Source organism: Caenorhabditis elegans, chromosome X (assembly GCF_000002985.6).
Source record: "Caenorhabditis elegans chromosome X".
In the NCBI taxonomy this organism is placed as follows: domain Eukaryota; kingdom Metazoa; phylum Nematoda; class Chromadorea; order Rhabditida; family Rhabditidae; genus Caenorhabditis; species Caenorhabditis elegans.
The window spans coordinates 6,636,418-6,653,444 of NC_003284.9; the positions used below are offsets into that span (position 1 = coordinate 6,636,418).

Genomic DNA, 17,027 nt, shown 5'->3' on the forward strand with positions numbered 1-17,027 from the left:
CGGCCACTGTAGAAATCTGGATCTGTCTCTTTGTATATTATTAAAAAATTTTTAATGATTTTTGACACAATTTTTTGCTTTCTCTTAATTTCAAATAACTTTGATGTTCTATATCATTTCCTGCAAAAAATTAACCATTTCTTACACATCACAGGTTTATTTATATATTTTCTAGGTACCAGATTATTTTAGTATATGAATTCTGAACAAAAATAAAGAAAAAACAGCTGAAGATCTGAATATCAGACGAAAAATATTGTGAAAGCAAAAATATGTACTATATGGACAATGTGAGATCAAGAGAGGTTGATTGGAAGAGCAGAAGGAAATGATAAAGGGAAATAGAGGGGTAACTGGGTTATATAATATTCAACAGCTAATATATTCGGAACTACAACATTTCAATAGGCTTTCGGAGGTAGATATCTTTTCCTATATTCGCAAGATCAAACTTCAGTAGGCTCATTAGCTGAAAAATTTGATTTAATAATTTAAGTCGAATATTGGAAATTGCAACTTACAGAAATGTAATCGCGGCGTTTCTCGCCATAATTAACGAAAGTGGAAATTGCCATTAATATTAACGAAAATCTGTTCATTCCAACTTTGAAGCCATATTCTGCAACAAGGTATTTTCGAAGAAGAGTTGTAAGACGTTCCCGCTCTTCATTTGCAATTAATCTTCCAGCGTCTGACATTTCCAAGTTATCTGAAATTTTGATGTGAAAATATGAATTAGTTTGTTTAATTACCAGGCGAGAAAAGAGAAATAGATTTGAAAAATGAGTATTCTGTCATTGTAACTTTATTTTTCAAAAACTCATTAACCGGTGCATTGTACATCTCCGCATAATAGTTTAAGAATACCTTCCTGGAACGTCTGAAATTTAGCAAAAACTTCTGGTAACTTTTAATAAAGTTACCTCTTATCGTCTTTCTCGACGTCAGCCATTTTCCGTTCAAATGCGTTAATTCCATCTGGAAATGTCAATGTAGAAGATTTGGCTTCAAAATATGAGTAGAACGATTGTGTAGCAACATGGAGAACGCCACCAATGTGCGAAATCAGGCATTTCTGAAAATAAAAATTGAAACATTTCATTTGCAAAGCGAACAGTGAAAAAATTTACCTGATCAAATTCACTTAGTTTGCGGAATGATTCAAAAGTCTTCGCAAATTCAACAATTAAGAGAAGATCGACCACCATCCAATACCTAACCGGATCATTTGTGTATAACGTTCCGGGTTTCTAAACTTGAACAAATTTTAATATTATCTTCAAGAAACACTCACTCTATCTATTGCACAATCACCGCCAATGAGAATATTCTTCCTGAGCAGTTCTCCCAAACAAAAATCATCTTCAACTGGAAGTGTTCCTGGTATTCTATGTCGAAGAACAGCGTCTTCTCTCCGGAACTAGAAAAAAAACATGGTGCATAATTTTCAGGTTAAAAAAACTTACAATATCATCAACCCATCGATATGTATGAATGGTAGTTTCTCTTAGTGGCGCGCTAACAAATGGTATTAGAGCCAGTGATTTATCATCTTGAATATTTGAATCTTCATCACCACTATCCATGTCGTCTGCTTCATTGTGATTTTTTGAACTTGGGAACTGGATGGCAGACGGGTTCATTCCCACCCTGACACATTTTTCAAATCGGCAGGCACGACAAGCACATCGGAAGTCTAAAAAGTGAGTTGTATTTCAAATAGTTTTTGAAATAGAATGTTTGACCGCTTATTTTTAAACTTTACAATGAGTGCTCATGCCATGCTCATGCCTTAATTACTTTTGTGCAGACGTAGCATCAGTCATTGATAGGGCTGTTAAATAGGACGAACTAGGACGTCCTTCGTCCTGCCGCCGAGGACGAGGACGGCGGCTCGTCCTCGTCCTGCCGACGAGGACGTCCTGAATAAGAGGACGTCCTCGCTAGCAGCCCTAAGTCATTGATCATACATTTTGGAATATTTTGTTTTTAAAGTTGGACAAAAAGTAATTAAACTTTTGTCGAGGAGTGATGATCTAGAAACTTATTGTTAGTCTTCTTTGAATGCGCATCATATCGGTGAAACTCTAGATTAACCTTTTGAAGTGTTGTTGGACGATTCGTTCCTTAAACGCTATGTACTACAAACATGGGATTCGGGTACAGTATTCCTGATTGTTCCCCAACTGGGCATCAGCTTAAGCCATGTTCGAGCTGGGGACTTTGCCCGATGATCCAGTCATAAATTGCGTCACTTGACAGTCAAGGCTGGGTGAACTTGGTGAGCGGGGACAGGACTGAATTCGTGACCTTCAAATTGCTACCGATCATCACTACTGACTGAGCTATCATACATGTATTATCTCTTTTTAGGAGTTCTTTATTAATTTTTTTTAAATATTTCTAAGCGGTCAAACTTTGTACACAGAGTCAGCTGGAACAGTTGAGATACATTTTCAAAAACTTTAAATACCTTTTGTAAATTGGCAGTTTCCTCCTTTGGTACAAATAAAATTCCTGCTATTGATTATAGTCCTTCGAAAAAACGTCTTGCATCCATTGCAGCTGAGCACATCGTAGTGATAACCGGTAGGCTGAAAAATTTACTCTGTATTATAGTAAATGTTTTATGGTCCCTCTTATAAAAAAGAAACATGTGAATTAAACGTTTTTTTGTTGCAATTCCCTGTCACAATTTTCCAGCCGATCTTTAGACTTTTGGCCATTCTATTAATACCTGTCTCTCACTATTTCTCTTACTCTCTCCCATCCTTCGCGCTATTCGCCGAAGAGATAACACTATTTTGTGACTGTTATAAGGTGAAGAACACAACATTCATACACATGATAAAAGTGAATTTCAGCAGGAAAAAGTTACATTTTGAACCTCGACTAACCCGGTCCCCGCATACGGAGCAATGATGCTTGTCGCTCTTCCGCACGTTTCTAATTTTGCGTATTGGGGCTGGTGGCTGAAGTTCGTTTGAAGAACACTCCACCATGTTCGTGTCTTCTGCAGGTGAACGTAACGGAGATATCGAATCGGACGACATCGGGGAGTGCGAAGACAAACTCCCGTCAACCTGAATATATGAAAGATGAATAAGAAGATCTCTTGAAATTTTGTCTAGTAGCTACCAATTTTCGGTCATTGAAATAAACCGTAGAGTTTTTTTCCGAAATGATACGGAGATTAGTTCCGCGTGTCTTTTACTCATTCTTTCTTTAATTTTTTGTATTTATATCCCCCATATTCTCTACATATTTCTTGTATTTTCTTCCGCTTAGTGTCAATAAACCTGGCTCTGAGAAGTAGAAAATGAGAAGAAAAGAGAAATGAAAAGGATGTCTGTGTAGCAGCAAGCCGTAGTTTGGTTTGTGATCAGTAGATTGATTTTTGAAGGTTGGCTAGACTGAAAGCATGTGGAAAGAATGTGGAGTCACATTATGTTTTAGAATGCACATGTAATTTGGGTATATTAGTCACCACTATCAATTTTCAGAAAAAGTAATTTCCTGTTACTGCACGGCTTGTTGCTATGGTACTGATGTGTCACACCAAACTACGTGTGCACTTTTCTGCATAATGGAATACTTAAAAATTTATGACCAGTAACCATAAAAAGTCATATACAATGTGAAAGCTCAATAGAAAATTGATATATTTTTCCCCTTTCTCTAAATTTCAAAGGTGAGGTAGACCAGTGGTGTGAATTTTTTAAAAATTTAGAAAATGCTTTACTACTAGTCAAAAAGCGATTTTTTACCAGTCAATAAAAACCCAAAAAAAAATTTAAAAAAAGTATTATGATACTTGATAATTTCAGCATAATAGAATTAATTTTAATCAATACCACACACTGGTCGTGTCTTTAAATTTCTCTGGAAATATAATTTTATTTTCAAAATAATTTTGTAAAATCTGGTAACACATCAGGGTCAAAAGGATACAGGAATAATGTGACAGACCGAAACATTTGTGATACTGAACTAGTGTATCAATACGATTTGTTTCAATTATGGTCCAGACCACAAGATGAGTATCGGTCAAATACAGCTGACCACCAATCTCGCTGTAATAAAAGATAATAAACTGACCCAATTCATTGAATCACGATTGATCCACATGGGCGGTGATGGGTGTAGCAATTTATTGGACTTATCCAAATGAGTGCAATTCATAGTCTCCCAGTATGAGGACATCTGCAAAAAAAGAGTAAAAGCGGTGGGGTCAAAAGAAAATAGACACGCATAAAGTTATGTAATACGAGAACAAGGATGCATACGAATGAATTCAGAAAATATGAAAATAGTGTAAAACAATCCTTAAAAACTTATAATTTTTGTTCTGGAGTTGTGGATGTCTAAACAAAAACTCAAATCTTGGCAGTAAAAATTTTCTGAAAAAGTGAGCCAATTTCAGTTTTAAATGAAGAGACTACACAAAACGCCTCTGTAAAATATCTTTAGTTAGTATGAAATTATTTTCACATGCGGATGTTACACCCGAAGTTATCATAGTTATCATATCCGTCCCCTACAATCACCAGTTTCCACATTTATCGCTATGTTCTTTGCGAGAAGGGATACTATCGTTAATCACTTTCTATTGTAATATGCCCTTCTGTGGCGGAACTTCCACTCAATAATTTTATTCAGGTTTTGTGCTATAATTCTACTACCACGAGTTCATGACCATGAAAACAATGTTACTTCGTTAAAAAATAATGTTCAATATACAAAAAATTGAAAAAAAAAACTCTACTACATAGATGTTTGTCAAAAACACGACTTTTTAATATCGATTACAGTCTTTTGACACACGACATCAGACCATAATCTTGTTTCTCACTACCCGCATCGGCGCTTTTTGCCTAACATGCACTACCGTCTGAAAATCATTTGCTTGTTTTCGGAGTTAAGAACAGTGTGGGCTGGCCACACTGATTGGGTATGGCGAGACATCTTTGAGTGAAGAGAAAATCAGACATTTCGGCAGACGCATAGTCACAAAAAGTTGTGTGTAGAGCGGGGAGGATGGGTTCATGATTTCTAGCAGCAGCCTAGTTTTCCGGGATTGAAGTTAAGGCGTGAAATCCAAATGAACAACTTTTTAAGTCCCACCTGTTTCCCTCCCATACTCGGAAGCTTTTAAGATTTTCACGCCCTCTAAAATTCACAATCTTTTAATCTCTCTTTCTCTTCCCCTCAGAGGACCGTTTTGGAGTTTGTGATCACATTTTGTGACTTGACAAAATGGCTGGAGAATTAGAGATACAAACAGATCGCAGTAAGACCAGTCTACCGTATGCAGTCTGCAATGACTCTTCATCTAAAATCGAATTTTCGACTAAAGTTAATTTACTGATCATTGGATAAAATACAAATTTGCATGCAAAAATTGAAAATTAAAACAAGACATTAGCACTGACTGCAATATGATATGAATCAGCAGCTGAAGTAAATTGATAACATTTGCAAGCCAGGCAAGTTACGACTTTGTGGTTTTACGTAGTCTGAAGCAGCAGCATATTCCGTGGATTTACATAAAAATTGTCTTGTGTTAATTAAATGTGGAGTACGGCAAGTGGGAAAATAATTAAAACTTATTTCTAAAAGGACACAATGCCTAAATATCAGAATGAAACTTTTGAAAAAAAAAACATAACATTTTTAAATTCGAGTCAAACAGTGATGAAACTGAGTATGGGCTACTTTTCAAGAAATCTAAAGCACTGTTGCATTTTTGAAAGAAAGTTTTAAAAATAATCAAAACATGGCGACAGTTAAAAAAAATTGCTTTCAGAAAATCACTGGCTTTGTTCTTTAATCTTTTACAGATTAGGCTTGTGAATTTTGGAGACTGTGACTAATGGACTCCACAGCTGTTTTGTAGCAGCCCGGCGCAGAAGGACTTGTGTCTGTTAAAAATTGTAGTGGGGGGGGGGGGTGTGAGGAACTACTCGTTTGCACAAATTATATAGAGCATTTAGATTTTTTTACCAAAAAATAATTTTTCAAAATGAGTAACTTGCCGAAAAAAGCTTAAAATTTGAACAAAATATAGCATAGGCAGGAGATTTTCAGAAAATGGGATCAATTTTTTATTACGTAAACCGAAGCGTTCATTTCGATCAGAAAATGGATTTTGTTTATCAAAACAAAAAATGACATAACCGAATAGTCGATAAATGTAGGTAGAATATGTACAAGAAATTATAAAAGACGTCGAAAGATCACATCTATCCGTGATCATTATCCAGCACCTTGCAACCTATTTTGAGGTATAAGACATAACGTCACCAGTGTTGCGCAAATTGAATTGAATAAACCTAACTATGCATATTGTTGCCCAAAAATATGTTTGATTCACAATTTCAAATGAATAAATCAGATTTTCAATAACAGACTTATCACACATATATGGCTTGAAAGAAGAATAGTTAGACAAAAACAACACCGAAATGATGACAAATGAAAGAACACGAGACTATGGTAAAAACTAGTGAAACTAACAGAAATGAGAAAAAAGATGAGAGAGGCGGCACGAGAAGGAGAGTGGGAAACAAACTTCCCTACCAACTTTTTTCTATCGTTTCAACCTGTATTTTTTTGAGAGACCTGGGAGGTAGAAGAAACAGAGGGAAAAAGTGCCAGTTCACGTGCTGTATGACGTGGTGGTGGCAGCACGCGAAGCAACTGAACAGTCCTTGCACAGATCAGAAGGGTCACAAAATTCATGTCTAGCAATATTATGATACCATACACATTTTCAACGTCCCAGAAATTGTCGAAAATTATGAAATTTGGCAATTGTCCAAAATGCCGCAAATTTCTCCAAGTTTTTAATAAATTCCAAAGTTCCGCATAAATTTCCAAAAAAATAACTTCTGTAGAACCTTTTTTTAAAATTCTTTTTCAAATTTTTGAACTCAAGAATTGCCAAATTCCCGAATCGCCAAAATTTTCAATTTTCAACTGTCGAAATATCGGATTACCAGAAACTTTGAAATTCCACAGTTGCAGAAATAGCTGATTATCAAAATTTTTAAATGTCCGGAAATTGTCGAATTGTTGGATTATCGTACAAAATTTCAATTCCCAGAAAAAAATTAATATCTTTAAGTTGTTCTGAGTTGGTAGAGAAATAATTTTTTAAACCAAAAACCTTATAGTAGAAATTAGTTTTTTGTTCTAGTTTTTTTTTCAAGTTTATGAGTTGATAATTGTCAAATTTCCGAATTGCCGAATTGAAGATTGGAAAATGCCAAAAATGCTGATTATAGAGAATTTTAAAAATCGGTTATCGCAAAATTATCGCCAAATAGCCAAAATGTTACAATAAATAGAGGTTTATGTTTTCAGAATATTATTTCGGGTCTGAGATTACAGTTTTAAGCTACAAAGGATCAATCTCAGTTGTGAAAATCATCAAAAAAGTTAAAAAAAAATAAAGTGGGCCATACTAATAAAATAAAGTTTTTAACATCGTATTTATATCGTAATGCTCATATTTAAAAAGTTTCGGTAAAGTAATATAATAGTTGCCAAAAATGTTCTTGTTTGTTTATTTTCAAATTTATTTTTAAAAATAGGCCATTCATTTTTTTTCTAATAAACCAAACTTATTTTGGAGTATCGGTACATGTACCGTTTAAAGTCCAAAATATTTGTTTTATTGGTCGCAAACTGTATTCTTTACTGAAAACATTAAACTATAAAGTTATGAAATGTGACCGGAAAGAATTGATTCGAAAGTGAGAAATTTTTGATTTTTCCAAATGCATTTGTGGCCATACCCCGTGAAAGTTTATGAGCTGTCCAAATGCGTCGAGTTAATTGAATTATGTCTGCTTGCAAAAAATTTTAATGATACAAGGAACAAAAAATATAACAGGAAATGGCACGAGCATTTATCAGAGCGCTGAATACAATATTTTGATGATTTCAGTATAGGCCGAAGATAAATGCTTAACTTAAAATTTTGAAATCAAAGTGGACAGAATGCATTTATGTAGTTGAAGTCAGAACAAATCGGTGATTAGATTGAAAGTGTTTAATCTTGGAAGATGTCAACTCTCAAAATATAAATCCTTTTAAGTGATTGAAAGTACTCTCCGCAAAATACTTGAAAACAAAAAATTGGAATAAATGTGATTTTCGAAAAAATCCAACATAATAATAACCAGTTGGGGTTTATAAATGTTTTTTAACAGTTTTAAATTTTCCTAGTCTATCTAGTTTTGTGCAATATAATTGATATGTTTCTCAAATGGAATATTTAAAGTGGAATAGCTCTGTTTTGTATGATAGAAAAAAAGCAAAATTTTCATACGACATTAAGAATTTGCTTCAAAAATAGACATTAACCAATGAAATTAAAAGACATAAATCGTCTCCAAACTGTTCAAAAATCATTCAAACATGAGAAGCACCTCTTACCAAAACACAGATTGTGAGAATCTTGTTTGCAATGTTCCGTTGAAAATGACGCGCATGCTCCTCATCTTTTTTTTTTGCAAAAAAATAATGAATAGACATAATCCGGTCTGTCTAGCTTTCCGTTCACTTTTTAACAATGTGAGTCAAAAGGTGATCTTTGAAAAGAAAATTGAAAAGAGACGAAAAAATAATGTTTCGAACTATTTCATCAAAATTTTGGTTTGCTTTCCAGTCATTTCTGCCACGTGAGGAGACTCCCATGCATTTTTTGTTGACTTTATTGAACAAACGCAAAAAAGAAGGACACAATTTTTCGTGATTAGCCTCGGCAAGTTTTGTAGGCAAAAGTACGATTCGATCGGAATATTTGTTTACATTTTAAAAATTGATCGTAAAAAGAGCATTACGTAAATTAGAATTGCGTTTTTGGTTTTCTGTTCATCATAAGTTTTCTGTGCCCTATCATATTATACAGCTTCCACTCATTTTTATCAATTTTTTGTTAGGGCTTCATTTCCGAATGACCTTTGACCACTTTTAGAAAGGGTGTACTACGAGTTTGTTGGAATAAAAATGACGGAATAATGTTGAAATCTTTAAAATGTTTAGTGCATCGACGCGTGCAATATTAGCATTCACTTGCCTAGCAACGATTCTGGAGGCAACGACAACACTACACATCTTCATCCCAAAAAGCTGCCGGCGGACGGCATTTTGTACGTTCGCCGGCTTTTCTGCACAATTTTCATCTTCCCCAAATTGTCTTTCTAGAAGTTTTCACTGTGATATTGAATTTTATACATTATGTCGACGTCAACTACTGTCAAACGAGCTCGGGTAACGGCGAGAATTGCTCAAGCAGAAAACACAAGTTTGCCGACGTCTTCGGAAATTACTCAACAACTTTTGGAGCAGGTGATGTGAATCAATAACAATATACAAAAATAGAGGAATAGGGGAAAACTGGAAGTAATTTATGTTGTTTTAGACGGAAGGAAAACGAAAACAACTTGATAAAAAGTGTGGTGAATATGAGCAATTATGCAAGAAAACTGCTAAACTGAAAGCTGAGAAAAGTCGATTAGATGTGGAAAGTACACAACTCACGGTAAGTGCTAGTAAACATAAATACACATAATATTGAATGAAAACATTCACTATCAGAAGCTTTTTGCAGTCATAAAACACTGTCGGGGCCTAATTCGATCTTAAATTACTCATTTGTTTTATAAAACGGCATTCAGTTATTCGTTGCTTTAAGCCGAAAGATTTTTCTAAAGTATGAGAATAGCATAAGGCTTTTGATGGAGAGAGTAGCATGAGGCGTTTTTTATACGTGACAAAAACTCAGCAACTGACTCTTTTTGGCTGTCAATAAAAATTGTTTCGGATAAAAACGTGCTAATATGATATTTGGTCGTTTTGGCACCATGTGCAAAATCAATTTTCCGGTGTTGTAAAAATAATCTCAGGTGTTTTTTAGCAAGTAGTTATACAAATTTGAAACTTTTAATATTTGTGAGTGGGCAAGTAAATGTGCAATTTCAAAAAGCAAGATATGTTTACTACTGATAGAAAAACATGAATGTAAATATAATTTCAAGAAAAAATCGTTTTTCTTTCACCGAAAACCAACATGTCAGAAAATAGTATACGTATACTTTCGCGGAGCGCATGCAAGACTGTCGTCTCGCCATGTTTTATCAATGATTGATTTTTAAAAATTCGAGGCAAAGAGAGAAGACCTTATAACGTGACTGATAATATCATAGACTTTAGTTATCATTCCGATGTGTTATTTTTAAGAACCTGTAAAAAAACGAAAACATTTAAATGAATAACTATTGGAACAGATGTTAGATTGTTTACAAAAAAAAATAGTGATCAAGGTAGTAGAATGTAAGAGGTCAGGTGAAAATGGAAAATGACAACCTGGAAAAAAGATGCAAACGACTTGTTGATTTTTGAAAAACATTGAAAAACTAGTTTCAACTCGGCGGAAAATAGCGAGGATAATGCGGTAAGCAGATTGAAATTTGTAGTGTCACGTTTTGTAGTAAACTATGGTATTTCATAATACTGCGAACTTTTATGGAAAACTATATTCTGGCTGAACTATAATTTATAGGCACAATCAGACGAAATAGATCAATCGTTCACGAAGGTTGAGCAGAACGCCGAAGCAAGCTTCTTATTGCAACAACAAAAGAACAATGAAATGAATGAGGCTGTGCAACAATGGGCGGCCGTCGATGTAAAAGAGGAGAAACTATACGTTGACTTGACACATGAAACGGAACTCGAGAAACAGTTCAAGGAAAGATGTAAGTGATATTATTTATAGTTGGAAGATAACTGAATAAGAAACATAAAAGTTAGAGAAAAAACAAACATTGAATGGTTTTTGACACGATTTTTTAATTTCGAAAAAGTTGTTTTGCTATACTTGTTAGAATAATTTGCACATTTGTTAATTTTCTATACATATAAATTTAAGTTTTGTTAAAAAGGATTAAAAAAAAGGAAAATTATTATTGAATTATAAAATTAATATTAAGAATTGTCAAATACTAGTTTTAGATGACGAGATTACAAGGAACCTTGAGCTTCTGGGAGCAGAAGCTGGATCAGATGAGAAACTGTATTATCAGATGGAAAGTGCCTTTGATAACGATATGCGAACCGAAAAGGTAATTAGATTTTTTTTAATTTTTGGGCACAAAAATATTCAAACCAAATTTGATAGCTTTTTCATTACAAACTGATAGGACGAATTGTATGATGTATGACCTACTCATTAAATAAGTTAAAGATTGATGTGGATTTTGTATATTGTTCTTAAGAGTTGAACTTAAGAATTTAAGTAAGAAACATGTGAATTTGCTAATAGAGAATGCATCTTTTTTTAATACATCTTTAAAATTGTGTGATGTTTGAGAATACATTTTTATTTGTCGTTTGACCTTTGTTAAGTGTTGGATTTAATAAGTAGGGCAGTCACATTTGGCTGATCTGCTCTTAAAACAGATTTTGCTTCCGAAGCAAAATCCCCATTCGGATACTAATCATTGCCGCGTTTTCAGACTTTAGAACAATATTTAACCCGCTTGATTGATGATGTTTTTGTGAATCAAAGGCGATTGGAAGATATACAGATTGGTGAGTGGGAGTTTCTCATGAAAACTATCAAAATATTTTATAACATATTTAAACCATCCAATTACGTAATGGAATGAGTTCAGCAAGGATTGTGTGACGATTAAAGTTATTATTTTTTGCAGGAACATCAAGGGGGCGAGCTAATTTTAGACAAGCGGAAAAGGCTCTTAGAGATCAAAGGACAAGGCACCGACGCCTAAGCTCACAGATAACTGGGACTACGGTAACTAAGTTACGCACAAAAATAATAAAAAGCGTGTATGATGACGGAGAAATGAAGTTATGTTCTGAAAGTAAAGCAAAAGGGTATCGACAACGTATGATGTTTGTTATAAAGCTGTTAAGAATTTCTTTTGGTTTCCAATTTTATCCGCCACAAGTAATGACTTTTTAACTACCAAGTTTCCATTTCTGCATAATAGCAAATTATTTAGCAACTGCTTGACAAAAATTTTCAATATAACTATTTGAATTCTCAAATCTATATTAAAATTGTAATTTAAGGTTCATCAAACGGGAAACATTCTCGAAAATAATGACACAGAGAAGGACACGGAGATTGAACAAAAATTGACTGATTTGGGAAAAGCGTGGGCTTTGCTGGAAGACAAAATCCGGCTCAAGGAGTTTGAGTTGGCGGAAGAGTCAAAAAAGGTATTAGAATTTTGCACCCGCGTTCAAAACACACGTATGCATATCATATATTTAGGTGCACAAAAAACTAGCGATTTTGAATAGGCAACACTCTAGCGCCGCTGCAGACGATGACAAACGAAAACAACTGAGAATCGCAAAGGATTATGCAGATTTACAATCGTAAGGTTGCCGTAACAATAAAACGATTTAAGGAATATATTCAGGCTAACACCAATGTATGCTGCATATACAGCGACATTAAGTTTGAATCATAATTTGTCAGAGAAGCTAAATGTTCCGAAAAATTTAGAAAGCTCTCTGAAAGAGGTATTAATCAAGTGAAACACGTATTTACTAATTGTGATTATTTAGTCTGAATTGTCAAAATTTTCTTCAAAACTTACTACGCCGGATTCAGTGTTGGATTTCAAAGACGCAGTAGATGAATTTCCCGATTATACACAAATGAGTGCAAGTAGGAAAAAGGTAAACTATATTCAAAGGTCGGGTACTAAAATCTGAGGCTTTGTAATTTTAGAACTTACTTCCACAGGTTCTGGATCTGTCAATAATGCAGAATTTGGCGTTATAGCTTTAAAAAAATGTTTCCAAAACATTTGAACCGTCATAACTTTTTTTTTGAGAAATTTTTAGAGCGGTACATTACAAAATGTGTTAAATTTGAGTTATTTCGAATCTAAAAAAGCAAAAATTTAACTTTCGGTAGTCCACGTTTTGATTGTCAAAACTCTTTTGGAACTGATCTATTCCGTTTTGATGCAAATATTATTTACCATGAACAATACAAGTTTTATGGATTTCTTTGCCAACAAAAATGCATTCCATTCAGATTCTTCGGGACACTGAACATGAAGCCCAACGAGTTTTGAATCACGAGTTGAAACAGCTTGAAGGGACTGTTAGCGGCCAAAGACAAGAGACACAAGCCCTTGGAAAAGATGTTAAATGGTTGAAAGAAAATATTCAGGTAACAGTAAATGAAGAGAAAATAAGAACATTTTGACCGTAACGATCGACGCACAGCATGATGTAAGTGGACTGATTGTTTCTGTGATCAGTGAGACAGTCATCGTTTTCAACCGCCTCCTTATACCATGAGAAATTGATATTTTCTGATCTCTTTGCGCAGCGCACTCGTGCGCGTAGCATGGAGGGATGATGAAATTTATTTAGAAAATATAGATGACGAAAATTGCAAGCCATTGAGATGTGTTCAGTTGATCGTAATAAAAATCAGCGAAATGCTAATGTTCAGACCATTTTTTCATAAAAAATTACTTGTTTTTTTTACAAAAATGGTGTATTATCAGATAGCAGTCCCAAGATTCGTTTGACATGCAAATCCGTAATTGCAGTATATGTGTATGTAGCCCTGTGGTAAGCTGAAAAAAATACGGAAGCCTTTTCACGCCAGTACAAATATAGCAAAACTGTGAATACTTCATAAGATCGTCACAAAGTGTCTTAGTGAAATAGTAATTGCATAATACAAAATAATAGTTGCAAAATGAGAAAGTACGTGCAGTACTGTACAGTACTGATAAAGCTAACTAATACTCTGGGAAGTCCAGTTCAACAATAATCTTAAATTGGAAAAGTTGGTAATGTGAATCTGAGATGAAAACATGTGCCTTTTTAATATCGTTCTAATTATTACCATTAATTTTACTTCGTAAAAAAATAAAATCAACAATGAAATAATCAAAACGAAAAAGTTGACATTGCCATCAGTTTGATCAACTTCAATCTTTTCGATCAAGCTCTACTCACTTGTTAGAATAGAAAAAAACAACGGTAAATCAATAAATCAATCCATTCAATCAGAACATTGAGAAATACAAATTCTAAAAGTCAAATCCAACTTTACAGCTCCGACAGGCAGACATTCGTTTTTATACATCAAAGACTGAAGAACTTATTGAAAAAGCAAAAAAGGAGGATCAAGAAAAACTCACCTTACAACAGAAATCACAAAAAAGTGGAGGATTGCTTTCAGCGGTAAGATTTCATACTGAGAAACATATTCCCGATAATAACCGTCCATTGATCAGGATATCTTCGCATCAAGAGGTGACGTTCTGGAGTTGCGCGAGAAACGGCTTATAATGGAAAATGAAAGGAACTTACTCACTAATCAGATCAAGGAAAACAGTCTTGAATGCGATCGACTAAATTCTCAATGGATGATATTAAAAGGATTTGCAAAGAGTGTGGACTTTGATGTGAGACTTTTGAAAAAGATGCGACTGTCTTAATTTTAAGAACGGCAACTATACAAGCCATTCCAAAAAACTTGCCGGGAAATCCATTTTTCCTGCAAACATTTTCGGGATGAATTGAAAATTTTTCAGGGATAAGTTTGAAAGCTGCTGAGGAAACTTGAGAAACTTCTGAAAAAGCTCTGAAAAATAAACTGACCGCCATGACGCACATCAATCAAGAAACTTCTGAAAATAGTGCATTCCTCAAAAATTCTGAAATTGTAATATATATCAGAAGTTCTTAGGAATTTCTAGTTTACAAGGTTGTAATAGTTTTTTAGTTTATCGGTATTCATCGAGTATGTGTTTACAAGTTGTAACAGCGATGAGACAAAATTTTAAGAATCTTCCAGAAAACTGCAGAACATAGAAAACAAGTTTTCAAAATTCAAAAAAAACTTAAATTTGTCTATAAATGTAAAGCCGCTTCAGACACTTCGACAATTGAATGGAGAAGTGGAACACTGGAAACTAAAAGTAAATCAGTTACAAGATCAAATCGAAAAACTTCAAAAAATGGAAAACTATGCATCATTAGCAAATGGACAGTTACGAACAAATCTTGCGCTGTTGAAACCCTATGGTAAAATTTGTTAGTACAAAACTCTATTAAAACATATTTGATTTCAGATGAGGAGTATCAGGAATTCGAGAGCCTAGTGGAAACAAAAAAGCAGTTAAACAGTCAACTCGCGAGACAAGAGTTTAAAAAAAGCGTAGAGAAGTTGAAGCAAGATGGAGATATTGAAATAATTTTTTGATTTGGTTTCTTTTTGAGTTTCTGTGGTTTTTTTCATTACAGCAAACGTTTGAAAAAATGCAATCGGTTTATGACTTTTTATTTTGATGTACAGGAACAATGGTATTCTTAGTTGAAGAAGGAGTATCGGTTTTGTGTTTTTTTGTTTGTATGAATTCAAAATGACCCCCAATTAAACAAATGTCGTAATGAGACTTCTCAAAATTTATTATGGAGAAATTTTTTTATCAAACTTAAAAAAAACCCTAATTTAGTTGAAATCTGAAACGTTGCCAACTTTCTCAAGTAGCAGCAGTCGGAAATAAGTTTTTAATAAACTATGCATATTTTTTTATGTTTAGGTTGCCCACCTCACGTTTGTCTCACCTATTTTCATTTCACCTATCGACATAAAAAGTATCTTTATTATCTGAATAATGCGAGAAAAATGGCCAAAATATGCAATAAAAGATGAACACTAAATACAAGCCAATTTCCGACTGCTGCGACCTGAGAAAAATTGGCCAAATTGGAGACATCAGATAAAATTAGTCAAAATAAATACACAGTTTTAATTAAAAAAAAACTTATCAGACTGTTACCCTCATAGAATATTCTACCCCTCCTCTTACTATGTACCGTAAATACTCAAAACAAGTTTTTTCGCCGGATCAGGCCCCCATGTGGCCACCCCCATTTAGTTTTGTTTGACTCATCATTTTCCGTATAATTCACCAAAATCGTGCAATAAAATAGGTCGCTCGTCCCCCTTCCCCCATTTGATTGTCGTTTTTTTTCTCTTACTTTTTTTGAGCCAAGTTCTGATGTTTTCTCACAATCTTCTCTTGCCACAAAACGAGGTAGATAAACATACCGTCAAACCACAATTCGCGTTTTTCTCAAATTTCTGTTCTTCAAAATTTAATTGTTGGCTTTTTTAGACACGGATGTTTGTCAGTGTGTTAGAGTTAGAAATTCAATAACTCCAGTGAAACATTGGAAAAAATGTGGCTCTTGCATAATGTAACATTTTATTAGAATTTATTTGTCAACAAATGTTCAACAGATGTTGTGATAATTGAAATTTTATGTGCTTTTTTTTAATGTTCCGAGTCAGATATATGATATGTTCATTTTTCTTATAATATCTTTATATAAAATTTTTTCACCTACTTGAGAACATTTTACAAATACGCGTTGTTTGTATTAAGTACTGAAAACCCCATTAATGTTTTCGCCCGTGAGAATTTGAATCATGTCATTTTAGAAAATGAAAACGACGTTTCCGAACAAACATCTGGAATCAATTGGAATTTTTTTTTGATATTTTACATACCTACACAAGTACCACTTTGGTTTATACAGGAGGCCAGAAAAGAAAAGAAAAGAGTTTTCCTATTTTTTGAGACATTGGTGCCGCTTTTTGGAACAGCTGATTTTCCTAACCTTTCAATAAAAATGTGATGATTAATATATCCGACAGCCCTGATTACACAGAAATAGACATCTAAAAGTCTAATAATTTGTTCAGACCTCATCAGTTCTCATGAGTACACTGCCTCATTGTCAGTTGAGCAAACATTCGGATTGCGCTCGACCTCCTCCTCCTCTTTCTTGTCCTTTTTTCTTTTCCGTCAATCGGTTCGGCTGTCCTCGCCGTCCTTTTCAATCTTTCACCCCAATTGCCGCACAGTGCAGCCGATTGTCTATTCGATTTTCTTCTCTTTCTCTCATTTTTACACCTCGCCTTCGACGTTATCTGTGAAAAT

At 34.1% G+C, this 17,027-nt stretch overlaps 2 protein-coding genes across 3 annotated transcripts; one reads left to right on the plus strand and one right to left on the minus strand.

The window, feature by feature from the left end:
- Positions 1–143: 143 nt before the first annotated feature.
- On the minus strand, positions 144–4,203 carry nhr-120 (Nuclear Hormone Receptor family; the record flags this gene model as incomplete). Its single annotated transcript, NM_076715.6, has 10 exons — positions 144–469; positions 522–709; positions 753–880; positions 924–1,075; positions 1,131–1,250; positions 1,295–1,420; positions 1,467–1,696; positions 2,474–2,594; positions 2,898–3,083; positions 4,099–4,203. 10 exons carry the CDS (start codon positions 4,201–4,203, stop codon positions 392–394), a joined length of 1,434 nt encoding a protein of 477 aa, NP_509116.2. The 3' UTR covers positions 144–391.
- Positions 4,204–9,236: 5,033 nt separating this feature from the next.
- Positions 9,237–15,350, plus strand: C56E10.3 (Coiled-coil domain-containing protein 96; the record flags this gene model as incomplete). Of its 2 annotated transcripts, NM_001373333.2 has the most annotated exons (15): positions 9,237–9,357; positions 9,431–9,550; positions 10,571–10,766; positions 11,023–11,132; positions 11,526–11,601; positions 11,724–11,824; positions 12,106–12,255; positions 12,311–12,417; positions 12,462–12,564; positions 12,610–12,723; positions 13,088–13,225; positions 14,128–14,256; positions 14,310–14,480; positions 14,952–15,102; positions 15,150–15,350. In NM_001373333.2, the coding sequence occupies 15 exons, from the start codon at positions 9,247–9,249 to the stop codon at positions 15,278–15,280; spliced, it is 1,908 nt and encodes a 635-aa protein (NP_001359894.1). The 2 variants fall into 2 exon arrangements, with proteins under 2 accessions (NP_001359894.1, NP_001359895.1); NM_001373334.3 differs by lacking the exons at positions 9,237–9,357; positions 9,431–9,550 and having other exon boundaries at positions 10,661–10,766; positions 15,150–15,280.
- Positions 15,351–17,027: the final 1,677 nt, after the last annotated feature.